The sequence below is a fragment of the Impatiens glandulifera genome, chromosome 4, assembly GCF_907164915.1.
Source record: "Impatiens glandulifera chromosome 4, dImpGla2.1, whole genome shotgun sequence".
In the NCBI taxonomy this organism is placed as follows: domain Eukaryota; kingdom Viridiplantae; phylum Streptophyta; class Magnoliopsida; order Ericales; family Balsaminaceae; genus Impatiens; species Impatiens glandulifera.
Window position 1 is genome coordinate 15,974,667 of NC_061865.1, and position 25,671 is coordinate 16,000,337.

Below are 25,671 nucleotides of genomic sequence, written 5' to 3' on the forward strand. Positions count from 1 at the left end.
ATGGAAAACAAATACAAATACAATGTTCACTATTAAAATAAAAAATCTTTGAACAATAAACAACTTATAGAAATATTAAAATCTTTCCTCAATTTTGATAAGCTTCGGGAATTAATCTTCATGATAATGTACATTCCATTATTTGAATATGAATAGTTCTTCTTAATAGTAAGCTTAAGAAAGAGATCGATTAGCTAAATTATCTTGTTGTCACCAATAAAGACGAAATTAGGAGAAGAAAATGGAGATTCTAATTTCTAAGTTATCCTAAATTTCTCCTAATTTCAAAATTAATAATTATATATTTAAAGATGATAAAATAACTAAAAATTAAATCATGAAAAGAAAATGACAATACATTTTAAACATCAATAAGGTGCCAATATTGAAAGTAACAAAATGTGACATTTAATCACATTTTGCACATGAAAACATAAAGTGTGATGTAAAATTAAGGTGTAAATGGTTGGTTTCTTGGGTTTATTTCCAAAGTGCACGTTCAAATTATTGTCACCGATTTACAAATTTTGAAATCATATATTAAAAAAAGTTTGTCAATTTAATTGATTTGAACGACACAATTATCAAATTATAATATCCCAATCAATTTATTGACTAAAAACTTAGTGAATAATAAAAGAGGTGTTATAAAAGAAGGATTTCCTATCAAAGATGTGTTAGGAATTTTGAAACGAATATTACTTTTATACTGTAATCTAGCAATGTGAGATGGGTAGATGCACAGATTATCCAAGTCTAAAATAAAAGATCAAGCACAGAACAAAACAAATCAGATTTACGTGGAAAACCCTCTCAAGCTGGAGGGTAAAAACCACGGGGCCAACTAGCAAATTTCACTATAAACAAGAAACAGATACAAATGTTCTTCTCAACTTTAAACTCAAAGTTGAGGTATACAAACAGAGAAAACCAATTTCATTCATACTCAAGCTAGTCTAGATATGAGACAACAAAAATTGAAATCTGAAGGTGAAAATGTAAGAGATCTACTTCCTCTGTTTCTTCTCCTCTTTGCAGAATATATTCTCTCTCTAGAAGTGATAGAATGAGCAACATTCTTAGGTTTTGCTTGTTTAATTGAATGCTTAATTGAGCTGGACCCCAAGGCCCAACAAGATGTCCCAAAAATATATTTTGGAAATTTCTATGGGGTTCATATTTATTATTATAATATATATTAATATACTAAACAAAGTGTCGCTTATATAGTTGAGTATATTCGGTTCGGCCAATAAATCAACGAGTTATGATAGCCCAAACTGATCAACCGAATCTAACCGATTAAACCAACGAGTTATGATAGTCTAGACCGATCAACCGAATCGAACTGGTTTGAACTCGGTTTGAACAACTCGGTATGGTATTCTATTCGATTAAGACGGTTTTAATCTAATTTAATTGGTTTTCTTCCATCCTTAACAAATAGCTAAACAAACTAACTCCTTAAGCAAGATTATAGATGGACTTAATTCAAAACTATATGCTAATAACATTAGTAGAGTTAATAGCCATAACAGTAATAAATTAAATTTACCACAATACAAGCAATTTACCCTTCCGTTTTGCAATAACAGATGGTATATGATGAAATTAAAAAATAACCCAATACTTTTTTTTTTGTGATTTTAATCAAATGAAAACTTTTTAATTCTAAATAGGCTTATTAGAAAGTTGTTGTTGTGAGATTTGAGAATGAGATATTAATTAATATTTTAACATTTTAATTTAGTAGTATAAGATTATTTATATAATTTTAGTCCAATTAACTACTAGTCCTAGTCACCGTTTACTCATTTTTTATGGTCGTCCACTATAGGTCCTAAGCTATCACATCACAGAAGACTAATTGGCCTTGTTCACCAAGAAAATTGACACTAAATTTAATTAATTTATTTGAAAATAGTTAAATTTACATTTGAATTAAAATGGGCCAGAAATGTGGGGTCATGTGCATGAAAAAGGTTAATTATTTAAATTAAGTATCTAAGATATATTTTATATTTAAAAGGTAAAAATAAAATAATGATAATTTACAATTTTAATTAATTATCAAATGATCTCCTTCATAAAAAGGTCTGGTTTTTTTATTAGATGGTCAAAAAAGTTAACATAATTGTTCTCATTTAAATATTATTTTGTAAAGTATATGGTCGTCTGACTAGATCATTCATTCTTTATTCATTAGTCCCCATCAACCTTTTTTATTCCAAATAAAATTCTTGATGATAATTTTGAGTAAGTTCTAAGTTTTTTTTTTTTGATGAAAATATTTTTATATTTTAGTTAGTAATTTTTTTATTGTTGAAATTAGAATCACATTTGTTTAAAAAAATATTTTAATTTTTAAATTGAGTTATATAATTAATAAGATAATGTTTAATTATATATTAAAAATAAGACTTTAGTTTACAAATAATTCACAATGAAAGATTGGACTCATTTTAAAATAATGAAGTTACATTTGAATTTTGATAAAGTATAAATATATATATATATATATATATATATATATATTTAATTAAGTTATGTTTTAAAAATATACTTTAATTTAAGCAAAAGCAAATGACTAAAAAAGAAAGACTTTTAAGAAAATACAACATTCATGATGGTCATAGATTCAGTTAATATTTCCAAATGACAATAACTTCTTTAAGGACCCATTTGATTCAATGTTTAATTCTAACATTTAAGGCAAACTTAATATTAATCTATTATAATAATTTTGCATAATAAATTAATAAAATAAAATTATAATTAAATAAATTTTACATTTAAACACAATTTTTTTATATATTTCTCTTTGAACGAGTGAGAATACTCTAATTAGTTATTCTCAACTAAAATATTATAATTGAAATTTTATAATATTTTAAACCCATTAAACATTTATATATGTATAGATAATAAGATATTATAAATTATTATTTAAAAAATATAATATAAATAAAAGTTTAAACCTAACCAAAATATTCAAAAACACAATTTTTGAACCTTAATGATTTAAGAATGACAATTAAAACCTAAGTGAAAAATATTAATTAACTAACAAATATAATAGGAAAGAAATCTCATTAAATAAATTGAAATTAAATAACAATCTAACAAAATAAGAATGAAGTAAACTAAAATAATTCCGAACAAGCTATAAAAAACAAACACAAAGCTAAAATAAATCTTTCGGATATTTTAACGTTGTTTCCAAACATTGATATAGAGAGAGAAAGTAAGAAAGAGAAAACCTGCAACAATGGAGATATTTGAAGTTTATGATGGCGATTTACAATTATTTCTTCAACCCAGTTTCTTTTACATGTTCTTCTCTGTATCTCAATTGATACTATTACCCACAATCTTCGTGTCTTGGATTCGTGATCATCGAAAACAGAGGAGAGAGATCAAGATCAATTCATTCTTCATGGCCGCCATTTTCGCCTCTTTGTCACTCTCACTCTTCAATCTTCTCTCACTTCTGTATATCTTCTTCTTCTGGTCATCAAATGACCAAAAGACTGCTCTTTTGAACTCTGTTCTACAAACACTTTCATGGCTTGCAATCTCAGCTTACTTATATAAAACAACAGAATCCAAATTCCCTATAGTTTTGAGAATTTGGTGGGTTTGTTATTTCTTCATGTCTGTTTATGCTTTGATTGTTGGGTTTTTCTTTCATTCGGTATCATTTTGGATTATGACCATTGTTTCTGTCATCATGGGTGTCTTCTTCTGTTATATTGGACTGTATAAACAGAATGGTTCAACTTCAATTCTAGAACAAGAACAACCTCTTCTTGCCGATCAATCGAGGAAAGTGAAAGTGACACCTTATTCAAATGCTAATTTCTTCAGCACTCTGACTTTCTCTTGGCTTAATCCAATAATTGAATTGGGTAACAAGAAAATCATTGATCTTGATGATGTTCCTCATCTCGATTACAAAAATTCTGCAAACACTCTTTATTCTGTTTTCAAAGGAAATCTCCAATCTTTAACATCATGGGGATTGACTAAGGCTATGGTTATTTCCGTTTGGAGAGAACTTCTGTTCACGGCGGTTCTAGGTTTTCTCAAAACCTCGACTTCATATGTTGGTCCTTACTTGATTTCCGGTTTTGTTGAGTATTTGAATGGAATTCACAGATCAAAAAAAGATGGGTATATTTTGGTGATGATATTTTCATCTGCCAAATTGGTTGAATGTTTATCAGACAGACATTGGTCTTTCAAGATGTCACAATTGGCAATAAGAATTCGCGCTTGTTTGATTGCTGCACTTTATAAGAAAGGATTGTCTCTTTCTAGTCAATCAAGAACAGGGCAATCGATTGGAGAGACTATTAACATTATGAGCGTTGATGCACAAAGGATTGGCGATTTCAGTTTATACGTTAACGATGTTTGGTTGCTTCCATTGCAATTCGCGTTTTCGTTCTTGATTTTGTATAGGAATCTCGGGTTTGCTTGTTTTGCAGCTTTCTTAGCTTCCTTGATTATGATGATGGTTAATGTTCCTTTTGGTATATTGGTGAATAATTATCAGAAGAAGGTTATGGAATTTAAGGATAAGAGAATGAAATCTACTTCTGAGATTTTAAGGAATATGAGGATTCTTAAATTACAAGGATGGGAAATGAAGTTCTTGTCTAAGATTATTGGATTGAGAGAAGATGAATTGGGTTTTTTCAGAAAACTGTTGTATTCATCAACGATCACTTCCACTCTTTTCACTTCAGCTCCTGCAGTGGTGTCAATGGTGACATTTGGTTACTGTATTTTAACAGGAATCCCTCTCGACACAGGTAAAGTTCTCTCAACGCTAGCCACGATTTCAATTCTTCAAGGTCCAATCAACAAGCTTCCTGATGCGATTTCAATGTCAATTCAAGCTAAGGTTTCTCTAGATCGAATCGCAGCCTTCCTCTGCCTCAACGAGTTGAAATCGGATGTAATTGAGGTCAATTGTAACGATGATGATGAGTATGCTCTGGAGATAACCAACGGGAATTTCTCTTGGGATTTGACATCATCTTCTTCATTTACATTACATGAACTTAATGTTCGAATTCATCGAGGTTTGAAAGTGGGTATTTGCGGGGTTGTTGGCTCAGGGAAGTCGAGTTTTCTATCGTGTATATTGGGAGAGATTCCTTTGGTTTCTGGGTTAATTCGATTGAATGGAGAGAAATCTTATGTGGGTCAATCTCCATGGATACAGAGTGGTACAATTAAAGAGAATATACTGTTTGGTGAAGAGATGGATGAAGAAAAGTATGATAGAGTTGTTGAAGCTTGTTGTTTGAAGAAGGATTTGGATCTTCTTCCTTTTCATGATCAGACTGTTATTGGTGAAAGAGGGATTAATCTAAGTGGGGGTCAGAAACAAAGAGTTCAGATTGCTAGAGCTTTGTATAGAGATGCAGATGTTTATCTTCTTGATGATCCATTTAGTGCAGTTGATGCTCATACTGGAACATATTTATTCAAGGAATGTTTGATGGGTATTTTGAGATTGAAGACTGTTATATATGTAACCCATCAAATTGAGTTCTTGCAGACTGCTGATCTAATCTTGGTAAGATTTGTCTCAATCTTGTTTATTTTGATACAATTGTTTATACCATTACATATCCAAATTCCAACAATAATCAAATATATGATTTTATGAAGGTAATGAAAGATGGAAAGATCGAACAAGCTGGGAAGTATGGCGAGATTCTGAATCCAGGAACTCCATTCATGGAGCTTGTTGAAGCTCATAACAAATCTATGTTGATAATTGACTCAGTTACTATCAATGGAGAAGACAATCATTCTCTTGAGAACAATGAGAAAGAGAAAAGGACCAGTGAAATTACACCACAAGGGCAGCTTGTTCAGGAAGAAGAAAGGGAAAAAGGGAGAGTCGAATTATCGGTTTACTGGAAATATGTTACAGCAGCCTATGGTGGAGCTCTGGCGGTTATCGTGATAATGGTTGATGTTTTATTGCAGGTTTTTTCAATTGGAAGTGATTATTGGATGGCGTGGGCTACTCCGAAGTCAATTGATGCGGATAAGCCTGTTTCTAGTTATGATCTTGTGACAGTTTATGCATGGTTGTCTGGTGGATTAGCTTTGTGTAATGTTATGCATTGCGGGTTTTTAATAACTTTGGGATATAGAACGGCTAAACTTTTGTTTGATCGAATGCATAAGTGTGTGTTTCGTGCGCCAATGTCGTTTTTTGATTCCACGCCGAGTGGGAGAATTCTTAATCGGGTATGATTATGAATTAAGAAGTTATGAGAACATGAGTTATGATTTTTTTGAAAAAAAGTTTAACTGTTTGTTGTTTGTTCTCTTATTATAGGCTTCATCAGATCAAAATGCTTTGGATTACTCTATACCATATGTTATTGGAGGATGTTTTATTGCAATTATTCAATTGGTTGGATGTATTGCAGTTATGTCTCAAATTTCATGGCAGGTGTTTATTGTGCTTATTCCTGTCACTGCAGCTTGCATCTGGTATCAGGTAAGTAAATAAATTATTTGAATAATCTTTTAATAATCATTGTGCATAATCATTGTGCATGGATAACAATTATAATACATTTCCCGAATGATTAGTGATTAGGTCAATATCTATCCGTTGTCCTCCGAACATTAATAAACACAATTAAATAAGGACGGAAAAATAATAAATGTACTCCTCGTCCCAATCTCTATTGCCATTCATATAATTATATATAAATAGACTATTTTTTTAAATTAGGATATTAGTTTATATAAAATATATTTTAGTATTTTAGTTTATAAATGGATTGATTTGATTTTTAATCGCATAAATGAGAGAATGATAGATTATTTGAATAATTCAATGGATTATTCAAATAAGTCTTATGAACAATGTCTAAATCTTGTTTTAGATGTCTCATCTTAATCTTAATTACCGGATTATTACTACAAGGTCTAAGTTTGTTTTACAGGTCTCATCTTAATCTTAATAACGGGATTATCATTTCATGGTTTCTCACTTCAATCGGGACGTTTTTAGTTAGATTAACAATAGACGTTATTATTCGATCAAAGCGATTTTAATAAAAAAAAATGGTGAAGATATAAATATTTGGCAATAATTGAAGGGCTTGTTTATGAGATTTATTTTTATTTTTTTCTTTGATTGAAACTCATGGTTATATTGTTTTGTTTGTAAGCAATACTACATTTCATCTGCAAGAGAATTATCAAGATTGAGGGGTGTATGCAAAGCTCCATTAATCCAACATTTTGGTGAATCTCTATCGGGATTAACAACAATTCGAAGTTTCGGAAAGGAAAAGATATTCAACGAAAAGAATTTTGAGTTAATTGACAACTCGTCTAGACCAGCATTCCACAATTCGAGTGCCACACAATGGTTGTGTCTTCGACTCGACATGCTATGCACGATAACGTTTGCATTTGCATTGGTTTTCTTATTATTCGTCCCCGATGAACTAGTCAATTCGGGTAAAAAAACAAATATAATCAAATACTCTGTTTTTTACATTTGAATTCCACAAAAATTAACCAATACTCTGTTTTGAAAATTGAAGCTATGGCTGGTTTGGCAGTTACATATGGTCTTAGCCTAAATCAATCACTAGAATGGCTCATATGGAGTTTATGTTCACTTGAGAACAACTTCATATCTGTTGAGAGAATTATGCAATATTCATCTATTCCTAGTGAAGCTCCATTGATTTGCCAACAAAATCGCCCTGCAGCCAACTGGCCTTTGCTCGGGGAAGTTAAAATTCACGATTTACAGGTATTTTTACGTCAAACATTGTGGTTTTAGGCCTTTTTGTTAATTAAACGTGTTCTTGAAGGTGCGTTATGCGCCACAACTGCCTCTAGTTTTACGTGGAATTTCATGCACTTTCGATGGAGGGAAGAAAACCGGTATTGTGGGAAGAACCGGAGGTGGAAAATCTACTCTTATTCAATCGTTGTTTAGAATGGTGGAGCCTGCGAAAGGAGAGATCAGGATAGATGGTGTGGATATCTCCTTGATCGGGCTCCACGATCTAAGGTCAAGATTGAGTGTCATCCCTCAAGATCCCACCATGTTTAGTGGAAGCATTCGTAGTAATCTTGATCCACTCGAAGAATTCACCGATGAGAAGATATGGGAGGTTTTATTTTTTGAAATAAGCCAACTTTCATAAATTTATTTTAAAAAACAAAGATTAACATTTGTGTTTTTTACTATGTTGTAGGCTTTGGATAAGTGCCAATTGGGTGATGATGTTAGGAAGAAAGAAGAAAAGCTTGATTCATTAGGTTAACTTCTTTATAAACCATCATGATTATGCCTAGCTCATTTTTACATTATTATTGATATGATGGGTAAAATTTGTGACTAGTTACCGAGAATGGTGAAAATTGGAGTGTGGGTCAAAGACAACTTGTATGCCTTGGACGAGTACTTCTTAAGAGAAGCAAAATATTGGTTCTTGACGAAGCCACGGCTTCTGTTGATGCTGCAACCGATAACCTAATTCAGACAACGATTCGTGAACATTTCTCGGATTCAACTGTCATAACTATAGCCCATCGTATAACATCCATACTCGATAGTGATATGGTTGTTGTACTAGATCAAGGTAATTTTGATTGTGTCATTTATACATTGCATGTAGATTGTTTTGGAATTGAGAGTTGGTTATGTTGTGAATAGGGTTGGCTATTGAATATGATTCGCCTACTCGTTTGCTTGAGAACAAGTCTTCATCTTTCGCTAAGTTGGCAAACGAATATGCTTCAAGATCCGGGTCGTAACTAGTTTGGTGTCATTTTTGATAAGTGAGATGGCAGCTTATTTGAATCTATTTAACTATTTGAACTTCATGTATTCAACTTTTCTTCCTTTTAAAATATTACATCTTACAAACAAAGCCAAAACATTGTTGGTCGAGGTCAATGTGGAGCGCGATTCCCTTCGTGGTGTCTTATACAATATGCTTTCTCTTTGTGTGTCATTGAATTGGTAGTGGTTTCTGTGTTCTTTTTCTCAATATTGACGAGAAAAAGAATATTTGAGCATCCATTGGAGCCCAAGAACAACTGTTTAAGTCATAATCGGAACAAACATGATTGGGCATGGATGGGATATCTTCTTGACGATCCGACCAGACGCAGATTCTTCTTGTTTCAACTCCCTAGACCTGAATATGAATCAAGAAACTCAAGAAGAACATGCAATGTGTAAGTTAGAAAGAAACATACAAGATATAATAAAGACAAGACAAAGAATTGAACATCAAAAGTCATGACAGATAGATGAGAGAGCACACTCCCAACAACAGCAAAAGTTTTTCTTCTTCTTCGTCTTCCTCTTCCTCTTTTAGCTGTTGTCGGGTTGTGCTCCCTCTCTTCTGTCAACTACTACTTGGTATGTCCAACACCAAACAAACTAGTTAAAGAATGGAGAAACAAGAGAACAAGTGAGAAGAAATATGAATATGTTGTGAAATTACATGAGGAGCAAAGGGCAAATTTATACAAAGAGATGAAAAGAAGTGGTCCAGTTTGATGATGGCTAAGTAATATGTTTTCTAGGTAGGTTAGGAACTTTCTCCAATGTAATGAGATTCTGCCCAACTTTGGCAAATCATTTCACCATCATACAAGAGAGAAACCCTTTTTCTATTCCTTTACTTTAATTTTCAGGAAAACAACTGTCTTATCTGATGATGCCATCAAAGGAAGACAGCCATGCCTTTTACCAAATGTAGATACATGATGTTGAGACAGATTACATAGGAAGAGATTAGGCTCTTAGGATGGTCCATTCTCTAAAACCGACCACCATTTCCAGAAATCTTCTATTTTCTTTTCTTTTCCCTTGTTTGTCCATTCACATTCTTTACTTGCTCTACCATTATGGCCTGTTTTCATTTTAGTAAGAAAAAGCTTATCCTGAATGCATCAATTAAGTAACTAATTAATCTTATATTATGATTTCATATCAAATGCGGTTTCAAAATTACTAGTTTACAGTTTCTAACACCACCACCTCTCAGAATTACATCTTTTAAGAATCATAACTTAATTTAGAGCCGATCTACTTGCTGCAACGAGCTTCAACGGCGTAAGGTGAGTCTACAACATCTTCGGCCATGAAATCCATAATAATGCTCGTGTTTGGGGTTGAAGATGGTGTTGTGCAAACCGCATTAGCTTGATCTGCAAACATAACTTTTGATAATGGCGAATCACATATCTCTTTGTAGATCTCATAGTTAGCAGCATGAACTTTCCCACTTTCAAAGAGTTTCGTCATATGATGCAAAACTGAGATTGGGCTGTTACTCCTAGTCAACCTCTCCTTAAGTTCTAGAAATTTAGAGACGAATTCGGTCTTACTGAATTGAACAAACACTGCAGTTTCATCCAAGTGATAGACAGATGTGATGGATGTTGAACCAAATGTTTTCGCTATGCATTCTCGTATATCTCTTGCTTTCAACTTGGTTGATGACAATCCCCAAATTATAATAATATTTTGAAATACTATCTTGGAACTAGGGAATTTGCGGCTTGGAGAAAGTGAAGACTCGGCCATTTGCTGACCGGTTGTCAGATTGATGATATCGCAGTTTATCCAGCTCAGATAAAGAAGATTGACGTGCTTCTGCAATTTCTCATCCAAAGCCAAGTTCCCAGATGGAGGATGAAGATTGAAATCGAAGCCTAGATAATTGCATGCTTGAGCAAAGACACAACCCGTCATAAAAGCATCATAGCCAGCTTCATGCTTGGCACCAGAATTCCAACTTGACGACCTGAAAACTTAAATATGACTTTTAATACAATGAAACGAATGTGATTATGTTCTTGGTTAACAAATCCTAAAAACCTACCATTTATGTAGAATCTTAAGTCAAAACTAACAACAGCTCGAGGAAAGACATAGAACAATAAAACATTAGGGCCTTGATTGATGTGGGTTATTTGGGATTAATTTAACTTAGTATACAATCAACAAAATCTACTCATCAATCACATCATCCACCAATACCCTCTATTTAAAAAAAAAATTATCTATATATATGTATTGATTATTTATTTATACCCCTAATGTCTTTTTACTTAAATAACCCTGAATAACCTGCTTTTTCACAACCTACATCAAACAGGGTTATTTGAAAATAGTCACCTAGTTATTCAAATAACCATATCAAACAAGGCCTATATGTCGTTCAGGTGTCCAATTTAGAATGTTAAAAGCATGAACAAAAGAACTATTATATGGTACTTTTTTTTCCTTTGTAGTTTTTCAGAAATGTCAGTGAGAAGTTGCGATTGTGTGTAAATATCAAATACATAATCAGAGAGTGGAATTGTATAGCTCGTTTCTAGAAATGTATGTGAAAAGTCTCGATTATAAAATACTTCAAAAGAAAACAATACGAAAAAATAACTAAAGTCCTGGAACAAACCTCATGTCATCCACTTGGACATCCACTTTTACATGTGGATTGAAAACCAAACCTAATTCTTCAATCTTCGGAGAAATCTGTGTGCACAACAAAGCAAATGCTTTCGACAGAGAAGTACTGCCCTTCTTCATTTTCATTTGAAGTGCGTAATTTGCATTCAAGAGTATTTTTGTGTCAATGATGTAAGGAAAATAATTGTGTATGGAGGAAACATATTCTAGAGCTGTTGAAGGAAGAGGACCAAAAAATTTGCTGTGGATATGCGCAATATCTGCGAAAAACAATGAAAGCATTTTTAGCAACCAAACGACGTAACATGTCTATTAGCAGAAATTCAAGTACATTGGTACCAAGAAAGCAGTTGTGTCCAACAATCAACTTCTGCTCAGAGCAGAGAATGTCGATAACTCGTCGAAATCCAACTGCACTTTTGATCTTCAGTATTGCCTCCTTGTGAACATCCTCCTTGACTTCTTTCTGCGTCGAAAAAAAAGAGATTTGTTTATATTTATACCATAAAACATAACAAGTTACTACTTACTAATACTTACCATCAGCAGATTCTTATCAATGTCTGTGTCTGCATAAACGATATAATGATTTGCGGAGGCACTTTCACCCTTAGTATGAATGTACACAAGCTCCTTGAAGTGTTTCTCTATTACCTGCATAAGTTAAATTCAATATCAAACACAAATCATATAATATCTAAAGGGTTTGAAACAAAAGCATTACCAACTGAATCAATCTTAGCTGATTCCTAGTGAACCCATTCAACTGAAGTGCAGGTCGCGTCTTGAAGAAAACTGTTTGAAATCGTTTATCCAAATCATTTGATCTCTCTTCAAAACTGAATCCTTTCTGCCACTCTTGAATTCTGCACTTCATTTTCTCGCTGAAGAGTATATCAACAACTCTAGTTACCGGTTTCTCACCAAATTCACTGCAGCCACTTCTCGGGTCAGCAAGTTCTTCATGTAAACGCCTCAAAGCTTCTTCCTCTTGAGCTCTAGATAAATAAGATATTCCTGAGATTTTGCAGGAGCTAATATATTATTCCATTCGATTCAGATTTTACTAAAATTGAAGTAAAAACACAGCACACCTTCCCGGATACAGAGATTGAAATCAAAGTGGTGTTTCGCCAAGAAATCAATCGAGGTCGCCTGACATAAGAACTCATCATGGAAGTGGGAATCAGCAGGGAATTCTTGGCGAGGAAATATATAAAAATTGTGCCTGTCATTGAATTATTCACGGGTGAGCGAAGGCATAATCAAACGAGAGAGGAGAGAAACTCTCACGGGTGAGCGATGAAGGAGCCATTGGAAGAGTCCCAACGAAAGGGGCAGACACCGAACTGTAGGACGGCGAACTTTTCGGCGGAGTCCTTGATTTTTAAGTAACGGATGTCGGAACGGTCGAACTCAAATGAGTCTCTCCATGGAGCAGTGGTGATTCCGGTCATCTCAAGATCGATGGAAACGAAATCGGCGTCTTTGATGAGGAAACGTAGGTCGGCGAGTACTGGGTCGAGGTTCTGTCTGGTGACATTTTTTATGGCGAAATCCGGCGATGGTGCCGGAGAAGAGGAGAAGAAACGGGAGGTTGAAACGGTAGAGGGTTTGGTTAAGGTTCGACTTAGTGCCCTAACCACCAGCCATTGCAGCTTCATCGTCTGCTCTGCATTCACCGCTGGATGGAACTAGCGGCGAGGCGGCCGGCAGAGTATTTTTGCTATAAAAATTATTTAAAAGAGACAATAAAAAAATTATTTATTTTGCTACATTTTTTAAATGTAAAAAACTAGCCAAATCTTAAATAGAAATAACATTTTTCCTTGAGAGAACATTTTTAATATTAGTATGAAATGTGAACTTTGGCTATGATATGTATTAAATTCTCAAATTAGGGTTTCCTAAAAAAAATTAAGTTATTAATGAATAAAAAACCAAGAAATAACATTTAAGATCAAATAATTTGAATTGAGTATAATTGTATATGTGATAGCATGTACTATACTATGAATATCATGAAGTCGATTATTGTAATTAGATATAACTAGCATTTAGCCCGTGCATTTGCACAAGTAATAATATAAAAAATCGTGAAAAAAATTACGGATAATATTTTTAATTTTATTTTAATTACATCATTATACATTAATTAGTTAAAAAGTTGAACTTATATTAATATTAAAACGTCCCGCGTTTATCAAATTTGGTGTTCAATTTAAAATATAAAGCATTTGTAGTCTAGTTGGTTAGAGAGTTGTACTTGTTTTGTTAGGTTGCAAGTTCGAAACATACTACTTCTAGCATTTTTAATTTTATTTTTAACCGTTTTAAATTTAAAAACGGGTCAACCCACAATCCGACCCAAATATCCAAATTAATCACAGCTCTCGACCCGACAATCCGGACACTTTAAAAATTAAGCATCATTATATATATATAGATTAGTTAGTTAAAAAGTTGAACTGATATTAATATTAAAACGTTCCGCCTTTATCAAATTTGGTGTTGAATTTAAAATATAAAGCCTTTCTAGTCTAGTTGGTTAAAAAGTTGTACTTGTTTTGTTAGGTTGCAATTTCGAAACATACCTCTAGCATTTTTTATTTTAATTTTAACCGTTTTAAATTTAAAAACGGGTCAACCCACAATCCGACCCAAGTATCCAAATTAACCACAGCTCTCGAACCGACAATCCGGACACTTTAAAAATTAAGCATCATTATATATATATAGATAATGGGGTGGTTTGGTTCGGAGAATCGCATTATCATCCCCGCCCTAAATCTACCAGCCCAGTTCTGATCCCCGCCCCGATTCTGATGGAGATTTTAAATATAAATCATCCCTGTCTCGACTAGGGACGAGTTTTCCACGTGATGCACCGAAATCGAAAAATAGTTTAAATTTAAAATATATATAATAAAATAATTTATATAATTATAAATTATAAAAAAATTAATTTTTATAATTCTATTGATTGCAATAATTAAATAAGTGAAGATAAATATATTTTTTTAATGAAAAATAAGTAATGATCATTAAATAAGTATATATATTAAATGTTTTAAATAATTATTATTAAAAAAATAATTGCATGTTTTCGGTTCAGTTCGAGATCAGTGCGGGCATGTAAATATCATTCCCGCTCCGAATCCCGGTCAATATATTTTGGGTTTTTTCTGATCAGTCCCGATCACTAGTCAAAGTGGGGAAAAATCGTACCAATCAGTTCGAATTGGTTATCGCGGGGCGATTTTAAATTGTCGTCCTTATTCAGGATACCTTTTTTTAGTTTAGCTTTTATGGTTTATTTCTTAGTTCAAGAGGGAAATTTGATAAAATGGCCCTAATAAATGGTCTTATTCCAAAAAAGGCTCACGCTTGATAAACCTTGCAAAAAGAGCCTTTTCGCCCTGCGAAATGTCCGTCTTACCCCCGAAACATCCACTTTATCGCTCAAAGACGGGAAATATCACTCTCGCGTTTCATCTAAAACACGTTTATTAACTTACGCATTTTAGATGAAATGCGAGAGTGGTATTTTGCGTAAATTCATTATACAAGAAATACCACTATCTCGATTCACCTAAAACGCGTTTATGAACTCACGCATTTTAGGTGAATCGAGATAGTGGTATTTCGCGTCTTTCATCGTATATATACTTAATTTTCCCTAATTTAAAAAAATCATTCACGACTTCCCCTCTCTCTCCCCGACTCTACTCTCAAATCCAAGAAACCCTATCCCTTAGTTAGTGATTCGATAAGCAGCAGCAGCTGAAGACCACGACCAGCAGCTGAAGACCACGACTACGACTACTCTTTGTTCTCAAAATGGGTATGTTTATTTTATGTTATTTAGTGATTATGAACACTAGGTTGGTAACACTATGTTGGTTATAGTATAGTATACCCACTACTCCTGAATTTGAATGAATATTATGTTATATGAACAAAGACAAATGTGACTCACGTGTATTTTACTCCCTCACGAGTATTGTTTCTCACTCATGCGAAATACTCACTGATGAGGAGTTTGTTGATATGTTTAATGGAAATACAATGTGCCAAGAATTGTCCACAAGTTTGCTTCAATGGACTTATTGGATAGGGGGCTCCTATCCCATTAGATCCATTGCAGCAAACTTCTGGGAAAGTTACTGCATTGGATTTCTATGAAAATTTACCCGCAAACTCCTCCTCGGTTATGGTTCACGCCATCTTCAAAAAGTAACAACCGAAGTAAGTAAAAATCGTGAGTGAAGCAACAACAGAACATTATAATGCGCGTATATTTATTTATTGTTGAACTATTTTCAATTGCAGTTCAATAAATTCTTTACTTTGATGGAGAGTGAAAAACTATGGATGGTGTTACTCATTTTGCTCCAAAGTCAAACAGAGGTTTAAATGTTCCCCGAAATTCTACATATGTCCAATTAGTTGATCTAATATATTCTGCTATTAATGTTGACAAATCTAAATATAATTTATTACTTCAAGCCAAGTATAATACTCAGGGCATGAATGTCAAATTTTCTTATATAACTTATATCAAACAATATTTTGATGTGGACTTCTTTTTACATGAAGTAGTGTCAGTCTACAACCGTACTCCATTGTGTGTATCTTTAGTAGAGAATTCACTACCTAGAAATCCAACAAACCCAACTCAAGAAAGTGTAGTGGTTCCAGAAATTGATGATCCTAACGTATTTTTGAAGTTTCAGCAGCGGGAGGTTATCTTTGAAACTTAAAATAACATTGAAGATGAACCATGTTTGTGTCTGAATGAGGGGATGATGATTGATTTCCTATTACCCAATAAGTAGTGTTTCTTAGGTTTCTATTACCCAACCAAGCAGTGCTTGGGTTGCTAGTAGCAATCCAAGCAATGTTTGGGTTCCTAGTATTGGGCTTCAACCAAGTTGTAGTGATTGGGTTGCTAGTTCGTTGTTTGAGAATAAAAAAGAACTTCAACCAAGGTTATATAAATATGCAATGGTTAATCATTTTAAATTCAAAGTGGAGAAGTCAAAAAAAGATATTTGGGCAGTGAAATGTTTGGATTAGAATTGTAAATGGAGATTGCGTGCTGTGAAATGAAAATCCTCGGAAATGTTTGAGATTCAAAAATTTGTAAAAGATCATACATGTTCAATTGTGACGAGGCGAGAGAATGAAAGGCAAACACCATCATGGGTTATTGAGAATGCATGAAGAGCAAGTACATGGACCATCACCATGACCACATGCCTAAGAAAATAATGGAAGACATGCATATAAGTTGTGGAATAAAGATGATTTATAATAAGACTTGGAGATCAAGGGAAAAGACCCTAATGGCGGTGCGAGGAACTATAGAGGACTCTTATGGTAAATTGTCATCATATCTCTACATGTTGGAGATGAATAATCTGGGTACCATAACAGACATCCAGACGGATGAGCACGACCATTTCATGTATATGTTCATGTCTCATGATTATCTTGCTTAACCTCATACGGTTCCTCATCAACATAACTTTTGGTTTTCATTGATGATTTTATCCCTACACAAAAATAATTTTAATTTTAATTTAACAAAACATATGTATGAAACAAATCGTATTAAGAGAAACTCACAATCAATTGTAAGGACTCATCTCCCGCTAAATATTGCATTCAATACTTTTAGAGTCCGGTCGCATGCACCATTAGCATTATTGTAAGCTATGACATGAGTAACATCATCTCTCCACCTCATAGACACCCTTGCACCACAAGTGCGAGCAAATTGCATCATCAACAACTATGTCAAACAATAATATCATGGTCATTACATTTAAAACTTAGATAATATGGAAATGGTCAGTAGAGTAGAGAGAATAGTACATTATTTTCACTAGATAATTGATTGAGACAGAAGGTCATCACAGTGTTTATTGCCTGCATATTAACAAAAAAAATGTGTTTTGTTATTAAATACGAACGATTTCATCACATTATCTTAACGAGAGATGGTTACACTGTCCTTCCTGTCCTGACTCAAAGAGACGATGACTAGGGTTTGTGAAAAAACATAAATATGAACATTTCGGGTTTGGTTTAAAGACATTGTATGTACGCAGGGTTTAGGGTTGTGGTTTCCTAAATATAAACAAAAGTTAACGATTTTGTGGTACATACCATTTTGTTGATATTGAACGAACGGAACGGTTGTGGTCGCGATCGTGACATCGGCTGATCTTGAACGAACGGAGCGTCGTCGTCGTGGAGCGTCGTGACAAAGGGAGCGGGATGGATAGGGTTTCTTGGATTTGAGAGTAGAGTCGGGGAGAGAGAGAGAGGGGGGGAAGTCGTGAATGGGTTTTTTTTAATTATGATAAATTAAGTATATATACGATGAAAGACGTGAAGTACCACTATCTCGATTCACCTAAAACGCGTAAGTTCATAAACGCGTTTTAGGTGAATCGAGATAGTGGTATTTCTCGTATAATGAATTTACGCAAAATATCACTCTCGTGTTTCATCTAAAATGCTTGAGTTAATAAACGCGTTTTAGATGAAACACGAGAGTGATATTTCTCGTCTTTGAGCGGTAAAGTGGGCGTTTCGGGGGTCAGACAGACATTTCGCTGGACGAAAATGCCCTTTTTGCATGGTTTATCAGGCGTAGACCTTTTTTGGAATTAGACCATTATTTAGGGCCATTTCATCAAATTCCTCGTTCAGGATCTCTCCTACTAACTAGAATAAAAAAATTAATGAATTTAAATTTTGGAACAACTTTTTTAAACCTTAAAATTTGGATTATTATTCTTAAAGTTATACAAAACGAAATTTTGTCTTAATGATTTTAAACGTCGTTAACTTATTATGTATATGTTATTTATAAATAATAAAAATAAAAATATTAAATTGAGGTCTTTTATTAAGAGTCTGTTAAGATTTCAGATTTCTTTTTTTAACCTCGCAATTTGGGCTAATTGTTAAAGACAATTTTAAATGTGGTTGACTTATTGAACATGTTTGAAAATAACTAGAAGAGCGGGATGAAGCTGAAGTTAAACCGTGGTTGACTTATTAATGTTTGAAAAAATATTATTAAATTTGTTAATATATAGATAATTATAAAAAAAATATATCACAACATAATTTATTTAGATCAATATCTCAATAAGATATTAAAAAAATATTTTTAAAGTAATTAAATAAAAAGATACCCAAACTCATAGATCTATTATTTATTTATTTATTTATAACTACAATAAGTTAATAAATTTTGAAATCATTAAAGTAGAACTTTATTTTATATAAGTAACCATAATAAATTAAAAAAATTGAAATCCTAATAAGTCAAATATAATTTAAACCAATTTGATAATTCAGTCCATATTTAATAATAGGATGACTATAGGGACGGATTCAGGATTTCGAACTGGGGTAGGCTTGAAAAAATTTTTGGTTAGACTTAAAATAATAACGAAGTTGTTTTAAAAAAACAAATATATAAAAGTAAAGTTTTACCATTTTTTTAATAATTAAATAAAAAAACCATGGATTATATTAAAAAAATTTTAAGAAATTAAGGGTAATGTCATATTTTTACCTAAAAATAAATAAATATATATATATATATTTTTTTTTTCGGGGTGGGCTTCAGCCCACCCGAGCCCCTATATAGATTCGTCCCTAGGTGACTAATATACTTAGTTATTTTAATTTTTTCATTAAATACTTAAATATATTGAATTTTATTTATATGTACTAATTTATTTGTTAAAATTATTTAAATTTATTACAGAATTATAACTTATTCCTATGTCAAAGTGATACTTGTTAATATCCGAATATTTGGACCTACACAGTCAGTGAGCCACGCAGGGTCAATTATGAAGCCGTTTCAGCTAGTTTGACAATTAGTGTTTTTTTTAATATAAAATTGGTTTTTATATAAAAAAAATTATTATATCATTATCAACTTCTATTCATTAAATAATTGATGATCAACTGAAATATTAAATATATTTATTTTTATTTTAATAAATTATCTTCAAATTTATAAAATAGTTTTTTTTTTTTGTTAAACAATTGTTTTCTTAAATCATAAGAAATCCAAAAATCCAAAAACAAACAAGTTTTTAAATAATTCAAAATATGTAGCAAAGACCCTACCACAAAAAGGTTTGGTTCGAAATGGTTTTTTCAAATAACTGAACTTAAATCAAACATTATTTCTTTTTTCTAATGTCATCAATTTATTAATCAAAATACTAAAATACATTTTATTTAAAATTATTATTATTTATTTTATATATATGATCAATACCTTTTAAATTTATTATTATTTATTTTATATATATATGATCAATACCTTTTAAATTTTTTTATCAAAAAAATTATTACCTTCTTAAAATTATCACCATCATTGTTTTCTGTCTGATTTAATAGTTTTTAAAAAAAAAATATTTAGTTATTTAAAAAATAATGATGCCAGATGATATTAAAGAAGGAACATAATTTTATGTAAAAAGACTCAGAGAATATTAATATATAAAGATAAAATAAAAATTAATAATTTAAAATAAAGTGCATTTTAATATTTTAAAAAAATATTTTTTGAATTTGAGTTATTCAATCTAACAAAATCCTTGAATTGTTTTGACATGGTTTCTTTAGATTTTTTTTGGATTTTTTTTATTGAGATTTTATCATATTTAAAAAAAACAAATTAATCATCAATATTAAATTATTTATTTTATCAATTAAAATACAAAAATAATTTTATTTATCTTTATAAAATTTAAATTAAGAAAAATATTATAATATTTAACAAATTAAAAATCAAAATAACCTATTTTTTTTTTTTATTATAAAAAAATATTTTTTTAATAAAACCATCAAATTATAGAACAAGCCTTCGATGACCCAAACCATAGGTCAATAGGTATATTGAAAAAAAAAGGTTCGATGACCCCAACAATAGGTCAATAGGTATATATATTGAAAAATAAAAAGGTTGATAAATTATCAAATTGCTTACCATTTAAAACCAGTTTTGATTGAGATGCCAAACAACCATTCATAAAAATATGATCATAAAACTATTTAGATAAAAGGCTCTTAAATCTATTAAAATTTTGTAAATGCTAAAGTGTTCTGCGATCAAATTGACAAAATAAGTGTTAAAAGGTGTATACTTAATACAAATCTAAATTTAATATTTATAAAAAAATATTAACTTTTTAAAATTAATTTAAATTTTAAATATTTATAATAGTATATTATTATTATTATTATAATGTAAGACCTCTTTATTATTAATTTGTTTCGATAATTTATAAAAATTTATTTATTTACTCTATTGTGATTAATTTATTAATTAAAAAATATATTTTATTTTAAAATAATTTTTTTCTTTAACATTATATATTAATAAATTTAATTTTTTTAATTAAAAAAATACATTCTCTCAAAATCAATACTAATCACTTTTTTTAATAATCTAAATTTATTCTAATAATTCAAAAATATTATAGGTATTGTTAGAGCCGTCAATTTGGGTTAGGCTCGTTGGGTTGGTTTGTCCCGTCAAACAATTTAGATGGGTTGGGTTGAAATATTAGCAACTCATTTGGAAGTGGGCTTACACGGGCCAACCCGTTCGGATCGCGGGCCTAGGCGGGTCAGGCTTAGGTTGGCCTACGGGTTGACATAAAATAAATCTAATCTGATTTATAGCCTTATAGGCATATGCCGCCCTAGTTATTTTTCTCTCCTAGGCAACACTACAACAGTCAATATTCAATACTTCGCTCATTATAGGCATATGTCGCCCTAGTTTTTTTTCTCTCCTAGGCAGCACTGCAACAGTCAATACTCAATACTTCGCTCATCGGCCGGCGGCTACTTATTAGTTCCGTCTTTCTTCTCTTTGTTCTCGCCTTCAAGGGTTCATGAATTCAAACTTGGTTCCAGACTACAGTAGTCAATACTCAATACTTCGCCCATTGGTCGTCGGCTACTTATTTGTTTCGCATTTCTTCTCTTCGTTCTTGCCTTTAAGGGTTCGTGAATTCAAACTTGGTTTCAGTTCTAGAAGCTTTACACTAAAAGTCTAAAACTTAATATTCTGTTAAATAACAGATTCATTTTTGAAATGGTCTCCTCTCAAAATCAAGGTATTAATTTGGATGTTGATAAATTTAAAAGTGCTAAGAATGATAAAGAGTCATCTAAAAAGTCTAGAGAATATTCTAATATTTAGATATATTTTAAGAAAATGAAGGGTATTGATAATATAGAAAAAAACTGAATGTAATGGATGAAAAAATAGTAGAAATGTGGGGTAAATATTATGGAACTTCTACATTGTGGCGTCATATTAAAACTTGCAACAAATTGAAGTTTCACGACGTAGGACAAATGATTCTTGATCAAGATGGAAACATTAAATCTAAGAAAGTAGACCAAAATATTTTACGTGAGCTTTGTGCAATCATTAAACATGATTTACCATTTGTATTTGTTGAGTATTCTGGTATTAGAGCCTAGTTGAAGCATGTAAATCATGATGGTGCTTCTATTTTTAGAAATATTGTTGTTTTTGATAATGACTGATTCTACATGAGGGAGAAAGAGAAACTTAAGCATGTTTTTGCTACAATTAAAAACAGAGTATTACAAGCCCGCCTAATCCGGACCCACGTTGGGTTGGGGATTTTCAGCCCGCCAGGATGGAAGGTCGGCCCGTCGTCGACTCGTCAAACGATGGGTTTTGGTAAGTAGACCCGTTCCGCCGTGGGTTAGCCCGTTTGATCCCTCTAGGTATTGTATTGTATTTTTTTTAAATTTAAAAGATATTAATATATAATACTAGAATAATTTATTTATTTTAAATATAAATATTTAATATTTTAATTAATAAATTAAGTGATTTAATTAATGAAAGAAATATTAAAAAAATATTTAATTAAATTAGATATGTTTTAAAACAACATTATCCTAGTTTAAAATTACAATATTGTTTAGATTAGAATAGGTGATTGATTTAACTAATGATTTGGATTGAGCACCACCACTAATTGGTCATGAGCTTGTTTAATAGTTTTGTTTTTTTTCTTTTGTTTCGTTTGTATTTTACTAAAAATTTATAATTTTTATTTTATCTATCAAATCACTCATTTTATTTAATATATTTTCTCTCATTTATTTAAAAGATAAAATAATTATTAAATTTAACAAAACCTAACTAAAAATACAAAGATTTTATAAAAAACTTAGATAAAAACCCAACAAAATCCAAGATCAAACAAGCTAAATATAATATTGGAAGAAGGGTTATTTCAAAATAATTTTTGGGTCTTAATTTAAATAAAAAATATATATTAAATTTAATAGTTTATGTCCAAATTGCTCTATGTATAATATTAGGATAAGGGGTTATTTGAAAATATTTGTTGGGTCTTAATTTAAATTATAACATACAATTAAATTTATTAATTTATGTCCAATTTGGAGGAGATATTTAATTAAAAAACATATTCAAACTTTGACATTTCTTATTTGAAGTACCTAATAATTATTTTTTAAAAGAAAAAACCATTTTTATTTAATAATTATACTTAAAAAAATAAAAAAAAATAATAAAAGTCCTATTTAATTTAAGAAAAAAAGAAATTGGAGGGCTTTAGCCACTCAACGTTGACAGTTTTGAGCGTTCACATTGAATTCACATGAGGTGCCCGGTTGCTCTCCCTGTGGGGACGGACGTCTCTCCCCCTTCATTTATCATTTTACATTCTTTCTCCTTCAGACAGGAGAGGCGCCATTCTCATCATCTTCATCTTCATCTTCATCATCTATCTCTAACCCTTCCTTCAAATTCATCCCTTTTCCTTTCATTCTTCAAGAACCCATCTCCGATCACATAGATATATTACCCTTTTTCCGTTTCATCAAACAAGGATTTCAGTTTTAAAAGATTCATGTCGGTATGTACCCCTCTTATTTCTCAAGAAATCTCAATAACCCTAATTTTACATTTCATGATTTCATCCTTTTTCATTTAGATCATACTTTTACATGTGGGTCTTTCTTCTTCTTCATTATTATTTATTACCCATATGAGATCCGATTCATATTATAGCTTTGTTGGTTGGGTATTTAGTCATCAATTCTGTCTGCTAGAAAAGTATTTGTTTGATAGAAAAAGGTTGAGCTTTTTGTTTGTTAGATTCTGGATCTACAATCCTGATGAAATATAGGGATCTGACATAAAGGGTGTTTTTACTTTTTGTTTTTGTATCATCATGATTTAACAGGAGAAAGGGGGAAGGCCATTGCCAAAGTTTGGAGAATGGGATGTGAATGACCCAACATCAGCTGAAGGGTTTACAGTGATCTTTAATAAGGCTAGAGATGAGAAGAAGACTGGTGGTGGTAAAGATGAATCACCAGCTAAGGATCATAATCATGGCAAGAATGGATCTCAATCTGTGAAACCTACAGGTAAAAATAAAAAATGGTTCTGCTGTATGCACAATCCTCAAGCAGAATCTTGATGATTTGTTTACAAGGCTGAATGAATGAATGAATCAAATTGGAAGAGAATGTTGGGTGATTTCTTCTTCCCTGCTTATTTGTTCATAGTAGAAGCATATGGTGTCTTGAGTAATGATATGTATACTCTGATTTGATAGAAATCATTGTGTTTTAAAGCTACTTCCCTTGGGGGTAAAACAATTATGTTAAAACAAGAAAGACAAGTTTTTATTTGTACTTATTGGTTGTTCTTATTTGTGGTGCTTTTTGTTTTTTGTGTTTAGAACTACTTGTTCTTCCTAGTCTTTATTCTGAAGTGTAATACTATATATTTTTCCACTGATTGTTTGGAATACTCACATGTATGCCCATTTGGATTGCGCTAAAAGATTTTCAGCTTTGATTTGTGGTAACAAAGGTCGAAAACTCTTTCAATAGGATTACAATCTTTATAGGTATTTTTGTGCTTAGACGATTATTCATTTCATAATATCATTGCATGGACCATTTAAAAAAAATTCATTATAGGTTCTTGAGGATTAGTTTAAAGGTCGAAAACTCTTTAAATAGGAATTGCGTTTTGATAGATTAGTTGGATTCCATTCCCTTTTGAATTGTTATAATGTTTGAATTTTGATTTGTTATATGTTAACATTTAAACTTTAACATTTGAATTTTGATCTGTTATATGTTAACATTTAAACTTTAACATATTAACAGAGCAATCAATTCTAAAAATAAAAAATAATTGAGATAGAAAATGTATTTTTTTTTTCCAAAAATTATAGCTTATAGATGAGATTGCTCACTATGAAGATAATGGTGAGTTTTTTTCTTTTTTACTTTTTCATGCAACTAGTTTTACATTCAAAATGATCAAATGATACTTTAAGGAAATGTATCATTTAACAGGGAAAACAATTTACCTTCAAAATGATTAAAAGATAATTTTCTTGTTTGAAAGTTAAATGTTGGTTAGAGTTGAATCTTACAACATTACTCTTTTTGATAATCCAATTTAGGGTTTTATTTTGTAGTCATTATCAATAAATGTTAGTTAGGGTGGAATATTGTTAACTCTTTTATCTTATCTAATTTGGGGCTATAATTTTGGAGTATAATATTGAGTGTTATGGATTTGAGTTTGGACTTTTATGGACCAATGATTAAGTCACTAAATGTTTGGTTTCTTTTAGTTTTTTTATAAATATTTTGTGATATTTTTTTTAAAAAATTATTTATTTAATTTATCAATTAAAATGTTAAATATTTTAATTTACTTTTATATAATTTAATTAATTACATTTATTTACTCATAAAATATAAAATAAATAACATAAAATTTGAAATTACTACCTAGGTTATTTTTTTTACCTTTTTTATTAAAAAATAGCTAGCATTACTTAATGATTGAAAAGTTGATATTTTATAGAGAAATTATGTGCAAATTTTATTAAAAATTATGTAATAGAATAATTTTATTTTTGTTTAAAAAATTAACACAAACCTATTTCAACTTTAAAAATTTTGAAAAAAAACCCGAAAATGTGAACGTTATTCTTTTAAGCTTGATTTTTATAATTTGAGTTTATAGGTAACCATGAATACCCAAAAATAAATAAATAAAGGCGTAGAGAGTC

General features: G+C 31.2%; 3 protein-coding genes across 3 annotated transcripts; 2 read left to right on the forward strand and 1 right to left on the reverse strand.

Annotated features, from left to right (window-relative positions):
• Window positions 1–3,225: 3,225 nt before the first annotated feature.
• Window positions 3,226–8,992, forward strand: LOC124935969 (ABC transporter C family member 3-like). Its single transcript, XM_047476413.1, has 9 exons — window positions 3,226–5,590; window positions 5,686–6,276; window positions 6,368–6,532; window positions 7,215–7,509; window positions 7,596–7,810; window positions 7,872–8,177; window positions 8,262–8,325; window positions 8,409–8,648; window positions 8,723–8,992. Exons 1-9 carry the CDS (start codon window positions 3,269–3,271, stop codon window positions 8,821–8,823), a joined length of 4,299 nt encoding a protein of 1,432 aa, XP_047332369.1. The 5' UTR covers window positions 3,226–3,268; the 3' UTR covers window positions 8,824–8,992.
• A 989-nt stretch (window positions 8,993–9,981) lies between these two features.
• Window positions 9,982–13,222, reverse strand: LOC124936402 (poly(A)-specific ribonuclease PARN-like). The gene is made up of 7 exons (XM_047476902.1): window positions 12,791–13,222; window positions 12,592–12,725; window positions 12,222–12,514; window positions 12,038–12,151; window positions 11,837–11,963; window positions 11,487–11,757; window positions 9,982–10,829 (listed from the first exon to the last, which is right to left on the reverse strand). Exons 1-7 carry the CDS (start codon window positions 13,159–13,161, stop codon window positions 10,109–10,111), a joined length of 2,031 nt encoding a protein of 676 aa, XP_047332858.1. The 5' UTR covers window positions 13,162–13,222; the 3' UTR covers window positions 9,982–10,108.
• A 10,047-nt stretch (window positions 13,223–23,269) lies between these two features.
• Window positions 23,270–24,390, forward strand: LOC124936258 (protein NOI4-like). Its single transcript, XM_047476742.1, has 2 exons — window positions 23,270–23,481; window positions 23,812–24,390. Exons 1-2 carry the CDS (start codon window positions 23,476–23,478, stop codon window positions 24,049–24,051), a joined length of 246 nt encoding a protein of 81 aa, XP_047332698.1. The 5' UTR covers window positions 23,270–23,475; the 3' UTR covers window positions 24,052–24,390.
• The last annotated feature ends 1,281 nt before the right edge of the window (window positions 24,391–25,671 follow it).

Bases quoted from the DNA above. Each gene is read 5' to 3' on its own strand.
- LOC124935969 (XM_047476413.1), top strand. From the start codon at position 3,269: ATGGAGATATTTGAAGTTTATGATGGCGATTTACAATTATTTCTTCAA. The intron at 6,277-6,367 runs GTATGATTATGA...CTCTTATTATAG, and splicing joins GTGGGAGAATTCTTAATCGG to GCTTCATCAGATCAAAATGC. The intron at 8,178-8,261 runs GTTTTATTTTTT...ACTATGTTGTAG, and splicing joins CCGATGAGAAGATATGGGAG to GCTTTGGATAAGTGCCAATT.
- LOC124936402 (XM_047476902.1), bottom strand. From the start codon at position 13,161: ATGAAGCTGCAATGGCTGGTGGTTAGGGCACTAAGTCGAACCTTAACC. The intron at 12,152-12,221 runs GTAATGCTTTTG...TAACTTATGCAG, and splicing joins AGCTAAGATTGATTCAGTTG to GTAATAGAGAAACACTTCAA. The intron at 11,964-12,037 runs GTAAGTATTAGT...TTTTCGACGCAG, and splicing joins TTGATAAGAATCTGCTGATG to AAAGAAGTCAAGGAGGATGT.